Source organism: Sitophilus oryzae, unplaced genomic scaffold (genome assembly GCF_002938485.1).
Source record: "Sitophilus oryzae breed Bouriz unplaced genomic scaffold, Soryzae_2.0 scaffold_127_pilon_pilon, whole genome shotgun sequence".
In the NCBI taxonomy this organism is placed as follows: Eukaryota; Metazoa; Arthropoda; class Insecta; order Coleoptera; family Curculionidae; genus Sitophilus; species Sitophilus oryzae.
Genome location: NW_022145926.1, coordinates 122312 through 144258, shown reverse-complemented (window position 1 = coordinate 144258; position 21947 = coordinate 122312). Strand labels below are relative to the sequence as shown.

At 31.5% G+C, this 21947-nt stretch overlaps 1 protein-coding gene across 1 annotated transcript; it reads right to left on the bottom strand.

The window, feature by feature from the left end:
* Positions 1 to 5157: 5157 nt before the first annotated feature.
* On the bottom strand, positions 5158 to 21310 carry LOC115874418. The gene is made up of 4 exons (XM_030889581.1): positions 21214 to 21310; positions 17104 to 17388; positions 16491 to 16636; positions 5158 to 5518 (listed from the first exon to the last, which is right to left on the bottom strand). The coding sequence occupies exons 1-4, from the start codon at positions 21283 to 21285 to the stop codon at positions 5218 to 5220; spliced, it is 804 nt and encodes a 267-aa protein (XP_030745441.1). The 5' UTR covers positions 21286 to 21310; the 3' UTR covers positions 5158 to 5217.
* Between the last annotated feature and the right edge of the window lie 637 nt (positions 21311 to 21947).

Here is a 21947-nt window from a genome sequence, read left to right as displayed (position 1 = left end):
AAGTCTATCGTCGGAAGCAAAAAAAATCAAAGAATAAAGAAAAAAGACTATTTAAGATATTTAAATTCAAACTATTATGAGAACACTTTAGTTTTTTTTAAAGCAGATGCGTCTACAAGAAACCGTTGACGTTCTGTTAAAATAGAACGTCAACGGTTCCTTGTAGACGTATCTGCTTTTAAAAAAAACGTTTTCTTCTTTTCTGATTCACCAGAATATTCTGTAATTCGTTTTCTAATTGTAAACAAACTTCGCGAACACCTGGTTTCAATTTTGTTTCAACCATTTTCATGTCTACGAAATCACCACGTTAAAATGTTTGGACCAACTGAATACTGAATGTAGCAAAACATGAAACGTGTGAATACAATCGTTGATTTTTATTTTTCATTGAAAGTGAATCAGTCAGACTGCGTCAGCGAAACTGACAAGTGAGAACCCGCCTTAAGACTAAATATATTTCTGTTGCATTGTTGCAGATGTTCCAGGCTGGATTTTATTTTTTTTATTGTTTTTAAAATACAGTTTTAGTTACTTTTATAATAAATTGAAGATTTATAACAATATGTGACGAAAAATCGGTTTTTGTTACAAATTGGTATTTTTCGTAATATATGTACATTTTCATTTAACTAATCTCGATTTAACTCTATGAATCTCGATTTTAAATTCTCCTAATTTGGGGGCCCCTCTCAATGACGGGGCCTGGGGCTATAGCCCCCATAGCCCCCCCCTTAATCCAGGCCTGCTCTCCCTTTTCAAAGCCCTCGACTATGTCCGACACAACACTACCAACAGCCTGAACCGCAGATCGCCCCTCCCCGAAGCCGAACTGTGAAAAGTCGAGCAAATCGTTTCTCTCGAAAAAATCCATTAATCTAACTTTAATAATCTTTTCAAATATTTTGCCAAAAACGGGAACAATCGATATGGGGCGATAGTCCGACACTGAATCCTCGTCTCCTTTTTTAAAAATTGGAACCACTCTAGATAATTTAAAAAGATTGGGAAAATTGCCCTTTTCAACACAAATGTTAAAAAGATGAACCATAGGCTGGATAATTTCATTTGAAATGCTTTTCAAAATATTGCTACTTATATCATAAATATCATATGAAGCCGAATCTTTCAGCGCATTAACAGCATTCCGTATCTCTCGCCCGTCTATTGGCAAAAAAAAACAAAAGTGCTGTTGTTCATTAATATATTTCCAATCAATTCGTTCTGAATATTTTGATCAATGGACAATTCGCTTACAATTTTAGATGCTATTTCCAGAAAATACTCGTTGAAGCTCGTAGCTTTTATATCAGAGTTGTTTCTCGATCTTACCTGATGATTTCTCTCGAGGTTGATAATTTTCCAGGGACTTTTTGCTTTCGATTTTGATGAATTTACATAATTACTGTAGGCATTCTTTTTTGCGACAATGATAGACTTTTTATAATCTCCCCGCAGTAACCGGTAGTAGGCGCTATACTCTACACTATTTAATCCGTCAGCAATGCATTTTACAACTTGCATTTGCCTTCTTTTTTCTTTGAGCTCACTATTATACCAGCGAACAGGAGGATTATTATTCCTATTCCTAACCGTTTTCAAGAGTAAGTGTTTATTTATTAAAATTTGAACATTTATTACTAAAAATTTTGACAAAAACTCAATGTCATTCGAGTTAAAATAATCTGCCCCAGGTCTGCCCCATAGATAAAAGACTTATACTATTAAATAGATAGGCAACTTATAATACATTTCAATTTTATTACACAAGGGCGCCTCTGGTAGACGGAGGAAGAAATACTAATGGAAGAGAGGGGTGCGGGGAAGGGGGGTTGTTTTAGTTAATTTAAAATAAATTTAGACATACATGTAAGAACACTTTGTGTGCTTTTAATTAGGTCGAACATATTATAAACGATAAATCAACTGAATTAAAAGCATACAAAGTGTTCTTATATGTCGGATATTAATTAAAAAATATATTAAAAATACTAGAAATAGCATATATTAAGTTGTTACAGTTATAATTTAATCTTTGGCGGTTTTCAGCAAATAGCAGGCAGTTTTACATAATTTTCCTCCCTTTGAAGTGAATTGGAAACGGCTAGGTATATAATTTTGGTGTAGGCAAGATTCCCAGTTTGTTTCTGTTTGGGACCTGAAATAATAAAAACAAATTAAATCAGATGTAATCATCTGCTGATCATGCTAATATAAAACGCGCGTCCTTAATTCCTTACATGCACCGTAAAAAAATTTAAATAACTGCTCTGCAAGTAGCATTTATTAGCAGTACTAATTTAAAAAATCTATAACTGTAAGTAGATATGTTTAATTTACTTACCATTGTATCCTTCGGAAACCAGGAGTACAACAATTAAACTCCATGATAAAAAATAATTAAGAGTTATTACAAAACACAAATTGTCCCACCATTTTTAAAAAACATTGTCTAAAACAGAATACTGGCAAAAAATCTGAAGGATTTTAATTTTACAATAATTCGACAAATCAAAACGAAATCAAACCGTAACAACAAAAGCGTCTCTGAGTGACAGTTAAAAATCAAATTTTATTATTGTCAGATATTGACATTTGCATTGTTAATATTGACAGTTTTAATATTTTGCGCCTCTGCATCTTGGAGGAAAAACTATTTTTAATGAACTGTCATTTCCATTTAAGTTTCCCAGCCATGAATTAGACGAACTACGCGAGAAGTCTATGTTAAAGTCGCTTACTAATGTCAAGACTAAAGTTTAGGTCGACTTGGGTTTATGTTTATATATTGATTCGGGAAACAATCATGTAAAATGAATTCGAGTCAGTCAATTTGATTTAAACCCAAAGAACAACAGCTAAATGTCAACCAGAGTCGCCCAGGATTGTTGGGCGCCGCAATTCCCTTGGCTGTGGTACCAATATGAACAAAAATGAAATAGTGAGGGAAATATACAAAAAAGAAGGAAAAAATTAAACGGCCTAGCCCTCAACAACTCACAACCGCATTTCACTTGATTTCAACAAATTTTGACCTCAGCGCTGTATACGGCAGAAATCAGAAATTTTCGCTATGTATTTCACGCTGCTCCGGGTACAGTTTATGTTGATCAGATTAAAATAATATTGAAATCGTGATTTTGTCATAATATTTAAGTAGTTTTTTGCTAGTGCAGTTATTAAAACTAGAAAACACTCAGGTACGAGGTTTGTGTGATGGAACGTTGTTTTGGTTAGTAAAAAATAAGTTAAAAGTAATCCGAACTGAGGGTCGTGTTGTGACAATTTCAAGTGTTAACGCGTAAAGGAAAGAGTAATTAAGGCGCTGTTGGGTGCAATAACATTCAATAACTCAACTTTCCCGGATATTCAACTCTCCGGAAACAACATTTTATAGCTTCATAGTATCTTACACCGATTTGATCATAAGCAAAAATGGATTCAAACAGTTCGATGGAACAAGTGAGTAAACAAAGTGCCCGTTACATATTCAAAAAATAAAATAGAATGTACTATGAGGGGATAAAATATAATTTGTTTATAATTACTAACTAGTATTAATGGTATACTTTTTTAATAAACTAATGATTAAATATTTTATGACCATCTTCTAAAATTATAATTATGTACCTTTAAAAAAATGTGTTATAGCCGAAATAGTTCCAATTATGACCGCACTAGCAAAACCATAAAAGTAAATTCTCAAAAAAAAAGTTTCTTTTTAGCTGGAATAATAAATTATAATACAAGTTAGACCTTCTGAAGGTACCAAAATATTTACATTTTTATTTTTATTTTTAGAATTTTTACAAATTATACTTTCTAACACTTTTATTCTGATTTTTTTATATTTTTATTCTGATTTTTTCTGTCTGATAGTCAAGCAGCGTTAAAAGCGATCAACTCAGTATCAATCAATTCGAAATTGGTCAAAGAAAGCATAGAGAAGCTGAATAAATTAGGCAAAGAAAACAAAGTCCTCCTACTCTGGGTGCCTGCTCACCAAGGGATAGAAGGCAATGAAAAAGCAAATAATCTAGCTAGGAAAGGAGCGAACACTCCACTAACTGGACCAAAACCGTTCTGCTTTCCAAGTGGTAACCAACTCAAGGCGGAACTCAAGAACTTGGAAGATTCCATCCGCAACCTGGAATGGAAATCTTGCAACGGTCTAAGACACTCAAGAAGTTTCTGAGGGCTTATGATCAAGAAAAATCACAGATATTCCTGGGTTTAAGTAAGAACAATCTTCGGATTGTCACGGGGTTATTAACAGGACACTGTCTCCTCAATGAACACCTCAGTAGATTGAAACTAAGAAGAAACGGCGAATGCAGATTCTGTGGGGAAGATGGGAAACACCAGTACACCTCATCACTGAGTGCGCCGAGACGACAACCATTCGTGCCATGAATTTTGGTACGACTGATATTGGAGATGGAGAACTACCCTCTATAAAACCGTCCCAGATACTGGCTTTTGTCAAAGCCCTGGGACTGTATGATGAGTTATTACTCAAGAAAGGGGGACACAATGGATCCGTAAGGTCGCAGTGATTAACCCCCCTCCCACTCATTCTAAATTCTAAAAATTCTAAAACACTTTTATTATATACTAAATTTTTCCTATACTCTATTTAAACCCATGTAAGTACGAGTTGTTTACCTTTGTTTTAGTATAGGTTCTGGGCTGCAAATTGGGGCTTTAGGCTTCCGTTCGCTCCTTTTATTTTCCATCATTATTTTTCATTTCTTAATTTTTTTCCATCTCCTAGTTTGCACACGATGCCTCGTGCATCGTATGCTTCCTAGATTTTGTTTTATGGGATCGTTTTCATCGCTTCCTGATTCCTTACCGTACTGATGAAGCCTGAAGACAGTAACACCAGTGTACACTAGTGTAGGTTTGTTTATGTGAGTGTGTGTCTGCACTAGTGTACACTGATTTAAACAGTTACGAGTTGTTGAGAGCTGCTAGGCTGTTTAATTTTTTCCTAATTCTTTTTAAATTATAAATTTTCTTCCAGTAGCATACACATCCGTTTTTTAGAAGACCCTGTGTATCTTATGTTATATCCAAAGTATATAAAAAAAACAATGCTTTTCAACTAATCAATCTTTATTTATCATAAAATATGTGATGATAATAATACAAAAACTTCATACGGTTTAATACACTCGATTTACCTCCGCTTTCAAAATATAATGTAAATACATATTATATTTTGACGGCGACATGACTGGAACATTTACACAAACTACTGATTACTTGTTTCCTATCGATGTTAACAACCGTATCGACTGGGAAATTTAGAGATAACTTCAACGATCCGCGAGTTAAGGTAATCCGACTGGGATCGGTATATCGCAATGCGGGTTTTTCTCTAGTTTTTACTCTAGTGGTTTTCGTGGTTTCTTTTACTTCAGGCTCAGATTTCTGTTTCACATTGGCAACAGCTGCTGATTTTGGCTTGTCCACTATGCTGGGGAAAATAACTGATCTTCTTGGAGGCACCGAGCTGAAACAAATAAGAATATAAATTCTTCAGAGTTAGATTAAACTGACTTTTATGTGAAATGAATTGATATTTTTAAAACGTCGAGTTCGTTTGTCTATATTTGACAAACTATTTTCATTTTCAATTCGATTTGCAATTTAATTTCCATTTGCTACTGTCCAGTCTGGAAACCACATGAAAAAACATATACCGGGTGCGTCTCAAAATAAGTGGCTCACCCCTATAACTTGTTTATTTTTTCAGACAAGATAACTAGATTTGGTATGTTAGTATATGACATAAATTAAGAATGATTGACGTATTCAATTTTGTCACTTTCTGTGTTTCAGAGGAAATGACTACAACTTTTTATTTTTAAATGGCACCCTCGGTATAATTCTGAATAGAATGACATATCATATGTCAACTTTTGACATTTTCGCTTAATAAAAAATCGTATTTTAAATTTTAATCTAGAGTACCATGGTTATGTTAAAAACACTAATTTTTAATCAATCAGCCTTGGAAAAATAGATTTGATAGTCTAATAATGTTTTAGTGTCCTGTCCTGACCAGTTAAAAAATGCCCAAATCGATTTTTAATCATATCTCAACTTTTTCAAATGGAACGAGGGTGACTCATTAGCATATTTGGAAAAAGCATTTTTTTACGAATAAATTGATACCACACACTTGATATTTGAGTCAAATTTTCTTTATGAATCGTATGTTATAATTTCAAATAAACGATATGCGCAAATGTCAAAAGTTGACATCCCAAGTAACAAAAATATCTCTATAATTATCGTATACCACGCTATAAAATAAAATGTTATACAATAGATTTGTTCCCAAAACATGATATAGTGCTTTATACGACATCTACCGAAGCAAAATAGGCCAGTTGGCATAGGCTTCTGTAAGCATGCTATACAGATATTATAAAATAAATATTGATACGCTTATACAGCTACTATAAGACAAACTTTTTTTCTGCTTTATATAACGCTTATGTCTGATAAGGGAGTTGTTAGGCTATTATTATAGAATGACGACTAACAGTTTTTAGAATATCTATAAAAGCCTTAAAAATCAGTTGCAAGAATGCTGTTTAGGTTGCTATAGAAGACCGCTAGAAACGATATTCGTTTGTCCTTTTTGTCATCTTAAAAGAACCATTTGGTTCATTTTAAAATAACTATACGATAAAAATACTTCCTAAGTCAATACCTATACAATTCTTTATTTCTTTACATATTCTATAAAACTGTCAGAAAATAATAAATAAATGGCGATGGCAATTAAAAATAATATACCACCATGATGAATATACCTACTACCTAACTTAAAACAGAAAATAAATAGGTTACAAGTTATAGATTCTTCTGCGCAACTAATTTTTCTGATAAAATATATATACATTTTAATGCACAAAATTGAAGCGCCTTCTCTTTTTTAACATTTTAAATATTTTTTCTTTAAATATTCGTAAAATTTAACTATATTTTTTTTTAAACCTATTAGAAAAGGTATGAAACCTTTTCTAATCATCAAATTAATAATCGCCTTTTGCAAGAAACACTTACTAGTTAGTTGGTTTTTATGTTTTTAGTTTGAATTGAAAAATATCATCCACATACCTAAACCATAGTCTTGGAAAATACTCAAACTGATTCTTAGCCTCCACTTCAAACCTGCTCATGAATAAATTAGCCAAAAATGGAGACAATGGATTACCCATTGCTGTACCTTCCCGCTGTTCAAAAAAGTTGTTATTAAATTGAAAACAATTTTGTTTCATACATAACGATGTAAGCTCAATATATTCACTCAAAGTTTTGTTGTCGAGACCATTTGCGTTCAGTAATTCCTTCAAGTAGCCTAAAGTATGTGGAATTGGAACACTTGGGAACAACGAAGATACATCAAAGGAGACCAAAATTTCACCTTCATGCAATGTTATATCTTTAATTTTGTTAATGAATTCAATATTATTTTTAACTGAGAAAGAAGGTTCATGATCAGGTAAATTTTCGAACTCCCTTGATAACCATTTTGCCAAATTATAAGTCGGAGAACCTACAGCCGAAACAATTGGGCGCATAGACTTGTCCGGTTTATGAATTTTTGGCAAAGCATACAATTTTGGTAATGAGGGATTGGATACTTGCAATTTCCTCTTTAAAGAAAGATCAATAATTTATTGTATTATATAAGATTTTGAATAATAAGTTTAAAAAATTAAAAAGCTCTAAAAACAAACATGTTTTCCAAAGAGACATAAACATAGTAGAAAATCTTTCTTCGCAGACTTTTGATAAACAAGAGCTTAGTTTATTAAATAAACTAGTGGCGGAAACTCTAGTGGCGGAAATCTAACTGTTACGCTCAGTTGGCTCTGACTTGGTTGGATAGATTTCTCCACGCCCACTTGGTGCCCACTGAGCGACTATATAAACGCTCAACTTGTAGATTGTACTTTAGTTTATAATCATCTGCTGATGATGCTAACATGGTTAGCGAAACGCGCGTCCAGTGTAAAGGTAAAAGTGTTTTGGTGTATTGTGGTGATTTAGTGTTTTTATTTTGCTGTGTAACACTAAAGGTTCCAACCCTCAACTGTAATAAAAATCAAAAGTTATAGTCATTTCCGGTGAAACAGGAAGTGTGCGAAAACAATTGAATTTGTCAATCAATCCTAATTGATGGCATATACGAACATACCAAATGTGTGAGCCACTTTTGCGACGCACCCGGTATTTCATGACTTTTTTTTCTTTCAAGCATTGCTTAATTAATACAGACATCTTTCACCAACAACAACGCGCCGTCAAATTTAACAGTAAAATGTTAAACAAATTGAATTTCAATCGTTGTGAATTAATGAAAATTTAAAACGAAAAAGCCGACAAGTGCGAGTCGGTCTCACCCACCGAGGGTTCTGTATAAAAACTACATATTTTTTTATTTAATTACAAATGTATTTTTTTTTAGGTGCCCGGTGACGTAGAGGTACAGCTCTCGTCTACCAATTCAAAGGTTGTGGGTTCGAATCCCACAGCCGGCATTTCATCAGCCGACTATTTTTAATAAAATAAAAATAGTTTGGGTACCTAGGTCGACTCAGCCTTAAATGAGTACTTGGGATTCACAATCCTGAGGTAATAATAGGCGGTTGAAGCGTGGTGCTAGCCACATTACCTTCATTGTATACCGAACGGCTCTAGTATGGCAAGCTGTACCTTGCTACTCCCAAGGCATTAAACGCTATACAGGGTTATTCACCACATACGACACGGAGTGTTGTAGCTAAACGATTAGATTTTTAAAAATTGGAAGTTTTGGGTTCGTTGAAGGACTATTAGAGCTACAATTTAAAAATATTTCACAAGATACAGAGTGTCCCAAATAGTAAAAAATATCATAGTTGTATTTTTTTAAATGGAACACCCTGTATATTATTCTATTTTTGGATTCTACGATTGAAATAAAGGTAAATTTGATTAAGGTTTATCACACTTAAACCTTACCGTTTTTGAAATATTTTCAATTTTAAGAAATTGCAGTAAAAATTTTAATGTTTCATTTCTCCAAGGGTATCAAAGTTTTTAATACTAAATATTTACTGAGAATATTTATTGATCAGATATTGTGTTGCAATAATAAAAATTTTACTACCTTATACAGAGTGTCCAAAAATTTATATTAAATAATTACTAGCTTTAAACGGCAATAACGTGTTTAAGTTAAATGGAACACCCTGTATATTTTACGTGAATCATAGGCACAATTTAATTGTCTATCAAATTTTATTATACCATTTTTTACCTGTCTCTGCAACTTTTCGTAGAAAATGCATTTTCTTATAATTTAGACATCATTTATCACTATACCCATGGAATATTGACATTTCAGATTTTTTTTAAGCAACATATATGCAGAAAATGTACAAGTGATAAATATTGCAAGCCTATTGGTATCCAAAAAAACTATTTAAATCTTTATAAAAGAGTTTACGAATTAAATATACCACCATTATTTCCGACCAAAAATTAGTTAATTACATACTTTTAAATTGTTTTAATTAATAAGGTATTCTAAATAAATGTGGATTTGGCTCAGAAATCAATATAATAATAAATTATGAAAATATTATTAGTCAAAAAATGAAATAAAATTTATAAGGCGTTACTTTTTACCACACTGTCTAATACACACAAAATTCAGTTTTTTAGTATTTGGAGCAATTATTATTAATCAACATAAACAGTCAATTAATGTAGTCTGAATACTGAGATCATATTAATTGGTCCTTTTTAACAAAAATGTTTAAACAGTTCTTTTTTATTTTTTTTATGAAATAAGGGAGCTATATCGACAATATTAGTATCTATACTCTTGGAAAATTTGTTACATCTTTAAAAATAATCTAAAATGTCAATATTCCATGGATATAGTGATAAATGAGGTCTAAATTATAAGAAAATGCATTTTCTACGAAAACTTGAAGAGATAGGTAAAAAATGGTATAATACAATTTGATAGACAATTACATTGTGCATCTGATTCACGTAAAATATATAGGGTGTTCTATTTAAATTAAACACGCTATTGCCGTTTAAAGCTAGTAATTATTTAATATACATTTTTTGACACTCTGTATAAGGTAACACAATATCTGGTCAATAAATAATCTTCAGTAAATATTTAGTATTAAAAACTTTGATACCCTTAGAGAAATGAAGCCTTAAAATTTTTATTGCAATTTCATAAAATTGAAAATATTTCAAAAACGGTAAGGTTTAAGTATGATAAACCTTAATCAAATTTACCTTTATTTTAATGGTAGAATCTAAAAATAGAATAATATACAGGGAGTTCCATTTAAAAAAATACAACTATAATATTTTTTACTTAGTTGGGACACTCTGTATCTTGTAAAAATATTTTTAAATTGTAGCTCTAATAATCCTTCAACGAACCCAAAACTTACAATTTGTAAAAATCTAATCGTTTAGCTACAATACTCCGTGTCGTATGTGGTGAACAACCCTGTATACAGGAGCTATTATTATTATAATATGTATATTTTTCAGATTTTTCCCTGTACTCATAGTATCAGACGGTATTACTTGCCAAATTTCATGGTTTTAGGTCAACGGAATAGAGTAAGATCCCAGAGCGATCTGACATAACTTATTTTCACAAGCACCTTAGCCTCGCAGTAGTGCTCTCATGTGCCCTGAATACCGGCGTGTTTGGGGAGTTCGCCCTGTGACACACCTTGGCAGATACAGGGTGAGAAAGGTAACTAAAATTAAGAGTTACTTAACTAAAATGAAACTTCTACACCCTGTATTCTTTTTTCTTATTTTATCTGCAGAATATATTGCCAAAATCTCTAATCTATACTAATATATAACAAACCTTAAGTGACAACGTAAGAAGCTCAATTTTGGCATACAGGTTGATTCTAGGGTGTAGAGGTTCGATAAGAAGGGATTTTTCGAAATTCCAGTTCCAAGGGGGTGAAACCACCCCTCAAATATTACAATATTTTTTATTTAAAAAACGATCAAGTTTCCGAAAAAACGCTTAAACACGTATATTTTATTTTGTGTTTTTACCTATTTTAAGATTTTTTAAAAATGTATACAGGATGTTTCGAAAAATCTGGTCATTGATTAATCACGATCCTGCTTAAAGCGCTTGACGTAAAAAGCTGATTTTTGGAAAACAGATTGACTTTAGGGTGTAGAGGTTCGATAAGAAGGGATTTTTCGAAACTCGAGTTCTAAGGGGGTGAAACTATCTCTCAAATATTAAAATATTTTTTATTTAAAAACCGGTGAGTTTTTCGGAAAAACTCTTAAACACCTATATTTTATTTTGTTATTTTACATATTTTAGGATTTTTTATAAATTTATACAGAGTGTTTCATAAAATATGACCATTGAGTAATCACGATTCTGCTTAAACTGCTTGACGTTTAAAGCTGATTTTTGGCAAACGGATTGACTGTGGGGTGTAGAGGTTCGATAAGGAGGGGTTTCTCGAATCTCAAATTCCAAGAGGGTGAAAACGCCCCTCAAATATTACAATATTTGTTATTTAAAAAACGGTTAGTCTTTCGGGAAAACGCTTGGACAAGCATAATTTATTTGTTTATTTTTTACATATTTTGAAATTTTTTTAAAAATCATACAGAGTGTTCCAAAAAGTTGGGTAATTTCTTAACCACGATTCTGCTTAAACTGCTTGACGTAAAAAGCTTATTTTTGGCAAACGGATTTTTCGAAAGTCAAATTCCAACGAGATGAAACTACCCCTCAAATATTACCAAGTTATATAATAATATCGCCATATTGTTTTTTCTCATGCTGACATAAATGTGAGAACATTTTATCCAGTTTGTATGTTAATGGAAATTTTTGCTTTGCTTTATCATCACCATTACAAATGATTAATTCGACGCGAACGAAGTCGCTGGTACACGCTAGTAACATTATATAATTACAGACAAAAAGATGCACCTGTAAATCTCCAATAACTAATCGAAAGTAAACAATACATAACAAACTAACAAACAAGCCATTAGTGTCATATGTGCCCGAGGTGATTTAAAAAAAGGCATACCCACAGTATTGCTACATGATCTGTAATTAATTAGTAAACCAACATTATCGGTATTCACTATATGTATAGATAATAGTGGTAATAAATGATAAGTTAAATCATAAATTATCCGTATCCCTGTCCGAAAGTGAATATACGCAAATTTATACCTTCTGTTCATTACATCGTTTATCGTTTTTCTACATATCAATAAATAACCGATTTAATTGTAATACCGTGTGATCGAAAAAAAAACGGCATCGGCGATGGCTATGAAGTGAAAATCGGTTTTATTTTAGGTACATGTAAAATTATATGGGGAATGTCATCTACGTTCATTTTCAAGCCAACTGGACGCTATTTTTTTTTCGATCATACGGTATAGCGGGCGCCACCTACATACTATTTTTTTAACTGGTGGAAGAGGAGTAACTTTTCGTCCGTATCTGTATAAAACTACTGAGTAAAAAAATATACACTTGGTGAAAATCGCAAAGAGCAATGGTTCCCGAGATATTTTGAATCGAAATTGTCAATACCTGGCATCATTGACATAAATTAAGCATGTTGACTAAATAGTTACTAGGCTGAAATCATAAAGAAATTAAAAACTAAACGTTCTCTAACCCGGTGTGAGTACATATTATCAAAGCAAACCTTTGCAGAAGGGTGTAACAGGACAATAACTCACAATCTTTAAGTTGTTTAATTTAAATTTTAATGCTTAAAAAAGCAAGGGGGGCGACATGTTTCGGGAATTTAAAATATTCCCATCTTCAGGTCCAAAGCTAAAAAGATAGATATGGGCAAGGCAAATATGGCGGCGAAGGCAGCGCATTATTAAATTGTTTACCTTTAACCTGAAAAGCCGGTAGTGGTTTCTCGTTCCGATCACATACCAGAAATAATTAATTATCTCTAGTTTGTTGTGCTTCTGCAACACGTTTGTTTAGTTCTTAGTGTTCAGTGCATGGTGTGATCAGAAAATTGTGATAAAATAACACACAGAGTAATAAAAATCCAAATAGACATTCCACATAGAGAACTTCAAACTTTTGTGCTTGTCGTACTCCTTTATTATAAATTATTTTAAGGTAAGAACTAGAAGTATTTATCAAGATATTACACCTAAATGAGTAAAAAGGCCTTCGCCGCCAGTCTGCATAGTACTTTATAATGGTTACTTACAATAATCAAAAGATAGGTATTAAAGGGTTAACATTTTATTGTAGCATGCCTTTTACATGCTCTGTTCCAAATTGTCACGGGAATTATAGAGGGGGTCCCAAGGTTTTTGCTTTTATATTCCCCAAAAATGACGAGCTTCGTAAAAAATGGTTGACTGCTATTAAAAGAGATAATTTCAGTCCTACTAGTAGTTCTCGGGTAAGAAGTGCATTAAATATGCCTCAAAAAGGCCAAAAGCCAAAGCCTCTGTTACCCTAGTGAGGGTTATGGCTACTGCTTACACTTACCTCACTGTAAGTAAAATATTGGAAGAAGAATCAAGCTTTTTACATCAAAAAGATCACAGAAAGATATTGACAACATTGACATCTGAAAATATAAATGGCCTAGATGTAAGTCTTTTTTTAGGTCACAATTGCCCCTCACATACGTCAGAATTTATTATTAAATCCATCTTGTTCAGAATATCCAATATTTTATTGAAGAACTATGCAAAAAAAAGGAATGACGTCTTTACCACAAAGACAATGCCCTATGTAAAGAGAAAGAGTAAAGAAAACTAAGCTAAGTGTAAGTTTTACTTACGAACCCCCAAAGAGGTATTTAGTTTTTTTTTCTATATAAAATCTTGAAACACATATTATATTTTTTATTTATCCTCACCTATTATAGTTTAAATTTATTCCCATTTGTGTAATGCTGCAAAACATAGAAAAATATTCCATATTTTTTGACCCAAGCCAGTGTAGTTTATAATTCGAAGAGCATTTACCAAGACTTTTACTAAGACATGTAACTTCCTATACTGTCCATAATAGTAAAGGTCCTGTAAAGGTCAGTGTTTGCAATTGAATATTTAGTTTATATTGCTTTTTCTGTCATATATTTCTGGTTATTTCTTTTTCCGATGATTTTGAACACCCTATATATGCTACTTCAAGTTTGAATATTTGAATAGGTACTACCTATTTTCTGAGAAAGCAGACCTTTTTATAAAACTGATGTTTTCATAAAAGTAATAATACAAAAAATGCCATACTTATGTGGAGAACTTTAGACTCCCTGTATATTAAAAAATTAGTAAAATATTACGTTAACCATCCATAATCTAACCCGACATTTGTGTGAAAAATGTCTATTTGGAAATAAAACAGGTTTTAAAATGCGCGCCAAATAAAGCACTTCTATATCCGCCATATTGGAAAAGGTTGAATGGCTTTGTGAGGAGGTGGTGGTGGGTCAGCATGGTGGCCGCGGCCGTGTTGCCGCTTTTCAACATGCCAGGTGTGACGTATTAAAAATAAAGTGCGGATTTTTATTCTGGGCTTTTTTGTTTTTATTTATTTTCTTAAGAACGACTTCAAATTTTTCGAAAGTGAGATAGCAGAAAATTCTAGAATTAATTGCTTTATTCAATTATGCTAATTCCAAAATATAGTGAAAGAGCCCATTCAAAGAAAAATACTTAAGCAATAGTTAAATTTATTTTTAGTGATATTTTTTTTTTATTTTTTTATATATTTTTTGTATTAGTAATGTAAGTTGAGAGTAAATTACTTCAATCTGTATATGCTGATATTCAATTTTGTAGGATAAATTTTTTAGTTATGTTAGTTAAGAACAAGTTAAGAATTATGTTTATTTTTTTTATTTATTTTTTAATTAGTATATGTTGAATTTTAATTTATATTTCAAATTTAATATTGTAGAAAATTAATATTTACTTTAGTTTAATTTTTAGAAATTTAATATTTATTTTAATTTATATATGTAGAAAATTATTTTTTATTTTAATTTAATTAAACTTGTTAAAATAAAAGCATACTCTGTAAAGTGACTTTTGTGTGAGTATGCTTTTATTTTACTTGTATTCTGTTTAATTAAATTAAAATAAAAAATAATTTTCTACATATATAAATTAAAATAAATATTAAATTTCTAAAAATTAAACTAAAGTAAATATTAATTTTCTACAATATTAAATTTGAAATATAAATTAAAATTCAACATATACTAATTAAAAAATAAAAAAAATAAACATAATTCTTAACTGGTTCTTAACTAACATAACTAAAAAATTTATCCTACAAAATTGAATATCAGCATATTATACAGATTGAAGTAATTTACTCTCAACTTACATTACTAATACAAAAAAATATATAAAAAAAACATATCACTAAAAATAAATTTACCTATTGCTTAAGTATTTTTCTTTGAATTGTGCATTGAGGTATGATTTGATTATTACCTTGTTTTTTCTTTCAATTTATCTAATTATGGTGATTATACGGCTCCCCTCACCTTATGATTTTAGTCTAGTTGCTTTTAATTTTTCAAATTTAACATACCATATTGTTATCTGTGATTGAACAATTTTTGTGATAGATATAATGTTTTGATTTTGTAAAAAAAAATTTTTGACTTTTTAACTTGTTTGTAATTGTATTTTATAAATTTGACCTCTGTAATTGTTTTTAGCTTTGGGCCTGAAGATGGGAGTATTTTAAATTCCCGAAACATGTCGCCCCCCTTGCTTTTTTAAGCATTAAAATTTAAATTAAACAACTTAAAGATTGTGAATTATTGTCCTTTTACACTCCTTCAAAGGTTTGCTTTGATCATAAAGAAATGTTTTTCTGCCAAAAGTTCAACAGAAACGGTTTTATCGTCATTTTTTCGAAGAAAAATTTATGATTAATTTAAAAAAACAAAAAGTTCCCAAATTTATAATTTCAGTCAAATAACTATCTACTCAACATATTATTTATGTTTATTTTTTTGTCAATAAAGACATGGCATTGACTATTTCCATTCTAAACCACACAAAACACATGTAAGTGGTGCCCTCTACAAATAGGAGTCGTATCGGCATCAAAATCTAATTTCTCGTGTCAAAAAACTCCCAGACACCAATTTTTATCCAAATATTGACGTTACTTCAGAAATTATTTGGAAAAAATCGAAATAAAAATGAAACTTCTATACCCTGTATCTCCGAAACTAAGCATTTTTGACATACGTTTATACGAACTTTTTTACTTATTTTTATCTGCAGAATCCGGAATACAGTTCGGACCACCCTGTATATTTATAAAATTTTAATAATTCTGGGTATACAGAATGGCAGTATACTGTATTAATTTTATAATTACAGTATACTGTAATTATAAAATAAAGTTTATTTACCGGCTTCTTCCGATTTTTTTCTTTTGTGGTTCCCACGGTACTCTTTCTTCTGGCACATTAATTGGTTCTAGGATTTTGATCGGTGAACAGGCAATACATTTTAATTTTCTATAAGAAATTTCTTTACTACTCTTATCTTCAATCTCCTGCAAACATAAAATAGATTAAGTTTGTTCTCTATTAGTTAGTCTAACTCCATGAGTGACTTTTTTCAAATGAAACGACAGTAATTCATCAGCATATTTGGAAATACGAAATACGATAAAATTATCGAATGTAATACCACAAAATGTTTCGGGATTACCGAATAATACTTTTACCTGACACGAAATGCGTTAGCCGGTATCGCATTGAGTGTCAGGCAAAAGTATTAGGTAATCCCGACACATCGAGTTGTATTCAAAAGATTATACAACGAAATAAAGTACATACATAAATCCTTCTTATCTTAAACATTTTTATATTGTGTAATAAGAATTGACGGGATATTTTGTGGAACTGACAGAAATGACTTCTGAATTATATTTCAAAAAATGACAATTACAATATGTGACAGCTACACTATAATTGGGAATGGTTGAATAAGCTGAAAATAATAATGATGATGATTTACCTCCATATCTAAATCTATACTTCGAGCCAATTCAACTATATCTATACCGGAATCATCTTCAGTCTCGAATATTTTGACCCTGTTCAAAAAATTTGGCTGTGGCGGTAAATAATTGTCTAACCAATGATTGGTCATTATATGGTTCAGTCTCCGAAGTAGTATCAAGTTGTCTTTTTCTATTCTTCTGGACCTTTCATCCTCTTTTTGTAGTTTCTTCAGTTTGACAGCGACATGTCTGCGGTGAGGTGGCGATTTGTTGTCAACCACTGGCACTGCTGTTTGTATCTGAAATAAAGAAAAAGATACTTCGTTGTTTTAGTAATCCCGAAATAATTAAAGTTGTTTTTATTTGTTTGGATCTTCCAACAGTCAAAGACACTCGAAGAATTTTCTCAGGACTTACGACCGAGAAAAATCAAAGAATTTCCTTGATTTAAGTAAGAACGATCTTCGGATTGTCACGGAGTTTTTAAAAGGACACGGTCTCTTCATTGAACACCTCAGCAGATAGAAAATAACAGCGAATGCAGATTCTGTGGGGAAAATGGCGAAACACCAGAACACCTGATCACTGAGCGCGTCGAGAATATAGGGCTTGTTTCTCTCTACAATTTCCTGTTTCATAATGTACTGTTTGTGTCCGGGAAACGGTTCATAGTTTCATAGTTGTCGATTTTCGAAAGAAATCAGTACATGTATATCATTTCGTATATTTTTAATTTTATTAATTTTATGGAAAGCACTGTTCATTAAAATGTTGTATCTTACGTTATAGGGCTTGTTTCTCTCTACAATTTCCTGTCTCACAATGTATCGTTCGTGTCGGGGAAGGGTTCATACTTTCATAGTTGTCGATTTTCGAAAGAAATCAGTACATGTATATTATTTCGTATATTTTTAATTTTATTGATTTTATGGAAAGCACTGTTCATTAAAATGTTGTATCCTATATTATAGGGCTTGTTTCTCTCTACAATTTCCTGTCTCACAATGTATCGTTCGTGTCGGGGAAGGGTTCATACTTTCATAGTTGTCGATTTTCGAAAGAAATCAGTACATGTATATTATTTCACACATTTTTCATTTTATTGATTTTATGGAAAGCACTGTTCATTAAAATGTTGTATCCTATGATCCTATGTTATAGGGCTTGTTTCTCTCTACAATTTCCTGTCTCACAATGTACCGTTCGTGTCCGGGAAGGATTCATAGTTTCATAGTTGTGGATTTTCGAAAGAAATCAGTAAATGTATATTATTTCGTATATTTTTCATTTTATTGATTTTATGGAAAGCACTTTTCATTAAAATGTTGTATCCTATGTCATAGGCCTTGTTTCTCTCTACAATTTCCTGTCTCACAATGTACCATTTGTGTCCGAGAAGGGTTCATAGTTTCATAGTTGTGGATCTTCGAAAGAAATCAGTAAATGTATATTATTTCGTATATTTTTCATTTTATTGATTTTATGGAAAGCACTTTTCATTAAAATGTTGTATCCTATGTTATAGGGCTTATTTCTCTCTACAATTTCCTGTCTCACAATGTACCGTTTGTGTCCGGGAAGGGTTCATAGTTTCATAGTTATCGATCTTCGAAAGAAATCAGTAAATGTATATTATTTGGTATATTTTTCATTTTATTGATTTTATGGAAAGCACTTTTCATTAAAATGTTGTATCCTATGTTATAGGGCTTGTTTCTCTCTACAATTTCATGTCTCACAATGTACCATTTGTGTCCGAGAAGGGTTCATAGTTTCATAGTTGTCGATATTCGAAAGAAATCAGTAAATGTATATTATTTCGTATATTTTTCATTTTATTGATTTTATGGAAAGCACTTTTCATTAAAATGTTGTATCCTATGTTATAGGGCTTTTTTCTCTCTACAATTTCCTGTCTTACAATGTACCTTTTGTGTCCGGGAAGGGTTCATAGTTTCATAGTTGTGGATTTTCGAAAGAAATCAGCACATGTATATTATTTCGTATATTTTTCATTTTATTGAATTTATGGAAAGCACTGTTCATTAAAATGTTGTATCCTATGTTATAGGGCTTGTTTCTCTATACAATTTCCTGTTTCACAATGTGCCGTTTGTGTCCGGGACGGATTCATAGTTTCATAGTTGTGGATTTTAGAAAGAAATCAGTACATGTATATTATTTCGTATATTTTTCATTTTATTGATTTTATGGAAAGCACTGTTCATTAAAATGTTGTATCCTATGGTATAGAGCTTGTTTCTCTCTACAATTTCCTGCCTCACAATGTACCCTTTGTGTCCGGGAAGGGTTCATAATTTCATAGTTGTCGATTTTCGAAAGAAATCGGTACATGTATATTATTTCGTATATTTTTCATTTTATTGATTTTATGGAAAACACTGTTCATTAAAATGTTGTATCCTATGTTATAGGGCTTGTTTCTCTCTACAATTTCCTGCCTCACAATGTACCATTTGTGTCCGAGAAGGGTTCATAGTTTCATAGTTGTCGATATTCGAAAGAAATCAGTAAATGTATATTATTTCGTATATTTTTCATTTTATTGATTTTATGGAAAGCACTTTTCATTAAAATGTTGTATCCTATGTTATAGGGCTTGTTTCTCTCTACAATTTCCTGTCTCACAATGTACCCTTTGTGTCCGGGAAGGGTTCATAATTTCATAGTTGTCGATTTTCGAAAGAAATCGGTACATGTATATTATTTCGTATATTTTTCATTTTATTGATTTTATGGAAAACACTGTTCATTAAAATGTTGTATCCTATGTTATAGGGTTTGTTTCTTTCTACAATTTCCTGCCTCACAATGTACCGTTTGTGTCCGGGAAGGGTTCATAGTTTCATAGTTGTCGATTTTCGAAAGAAATCAGTACATGTATATTATTTCGTATATTTTTAATTTTATTGATTTTATGGAAAGCACTGTTCATTAAAATGTTGTATCCTATATTATAGGGCTTGTTTCTCTCTACAATTTCCTGTCTCATAATGTACCGTTCGTGTCGGGGAAGGGTTCATAGTTTCATAGTTGTCGAATTTCGAAAGAAATCAGTACATGTATATTATTTCGTATATTTTTCATTTTATTGATTTTATGGAAAGCACTGTTTATAAAATGTATCCTATGTTATAGGGATTGTTTGTCTCTACAATTTCCTGTCTCACAATGTAACGTTTGTGTCCCGGAAGGGTTCATAGTTTCATAGTGGTCGATTTTCGAAAGAAATCAGTAAATGTATATTATTTCGTATATTTTTCATTTTATTGATTTTATGGAAAGCACTTTTCATTAAAATGTTGTATCCTATGTTATAGGGCTTGTTTCTCTCTACAATTTCCTATCTCACAACGTACCGTTTGTGTCCGGGAAGGGTTCATAGTTTCATAGTTGTCGATTTTCGAAAACAATCAGTACATGTATATTATTTCGTATATTTTTCATTTTATTGATTTTATGGAAAGAACTGTTCATTAAAATGTTGTATCCTATGTTATAGGGCTTGTTTCTCTATACAATTTCCTGTTTCACAATGTGCCGTTTGTGTCCGCGAAGGATTCATAGTTTCATAGTTGTGGATTTATATGTATATTATTTATGTATGCTGTGTTATAGGGTCGAGACGGCAACCATTAGCCTCCTTAGTTCCTGAAATACAGGGCGAATTTGTGATGCGCAGTAGTGGACAGATCTTGAATACAGATACGATGCGCAGTAGTGAACGCAACGTCTACCGGCAGACGGGCCGCACTCTGTTCAGGAGAGCATAACAAGATATATTAAAGAAACTTTCTTAAAATTCTCTCTCGAAAACGTTGCTGGCTGTTAAACTATAAGTAAAATAGCGAAATCGTTATGAAAATGAAAATATAAAATGACACCGATCACAAGCAAATCGTATATCCGAGGAACGGAGGCATGAAAATGCAATGAATTTAAAAACTGCGTATTTTTCTAATCAATCGAAGTCTTCAAATTCAACCAATAAATTTAATATCGTATCATCGTATCGTCGGTAAAAAGAATGCATGAAAATTAAGGTTAAGACCTTATCAATTGAATTAATTTAAGATAATCTCATGATAATCTATTTTACTGACCTTTCTTTTATGGTTTTCATATTTTCTTTGCTGCCAGGGTAGAGATAGTAGCTTTTCTTTAGACGATATCATTTCAATTTTTAACTCATATACACATTTGTTTACCACAAATATGCTATTAGATGCACCATATATTCAACGTTTGTATATTTCTGAAGAGTAGTTACCATGTGAACCAGTAAATTTCTTTATGCGATTGGTCAATTGCCACTATATTCTGTCTTATTGATTCTCGTTTCAATAGGTTTGTTTACTCCCTATGTGCGTGTATATCTATAATATTTTCTGTCATTCTTAGATTTTATTTATATTATAATTTATTCAAAACATACAATAATGCTATACGTTATACTGAGTGGTTTTTGAAGTATGACTATTTTTAGACGAAATTTGTTGCACATTTAAAGCCCCCCATACACTTCGGATATTTTGCCCAGTTTTACCGGTTCGTTCAATATCTCTCTTCACCCGATATTTTAGCTGTACAGAGAGTTTTATAAAGATGAAAAAAAAGATATATGTAAAGATATTTTAGTTAAATGCTACAGGGTGTTCAAAATATACTTATGAATTTCAACTATTTAAAATTAAAAAGTCTAAAATTTTTTAAATGGTACACCCTATGTATTTTCATTTTTTCTGATAGATTTTGCAAAGCTCTTCAACTTTTATTAAATATGTCATATACCTATTTTTAATAGTTTGCGATTTATTCTATTTTTTTCTATTTTTAC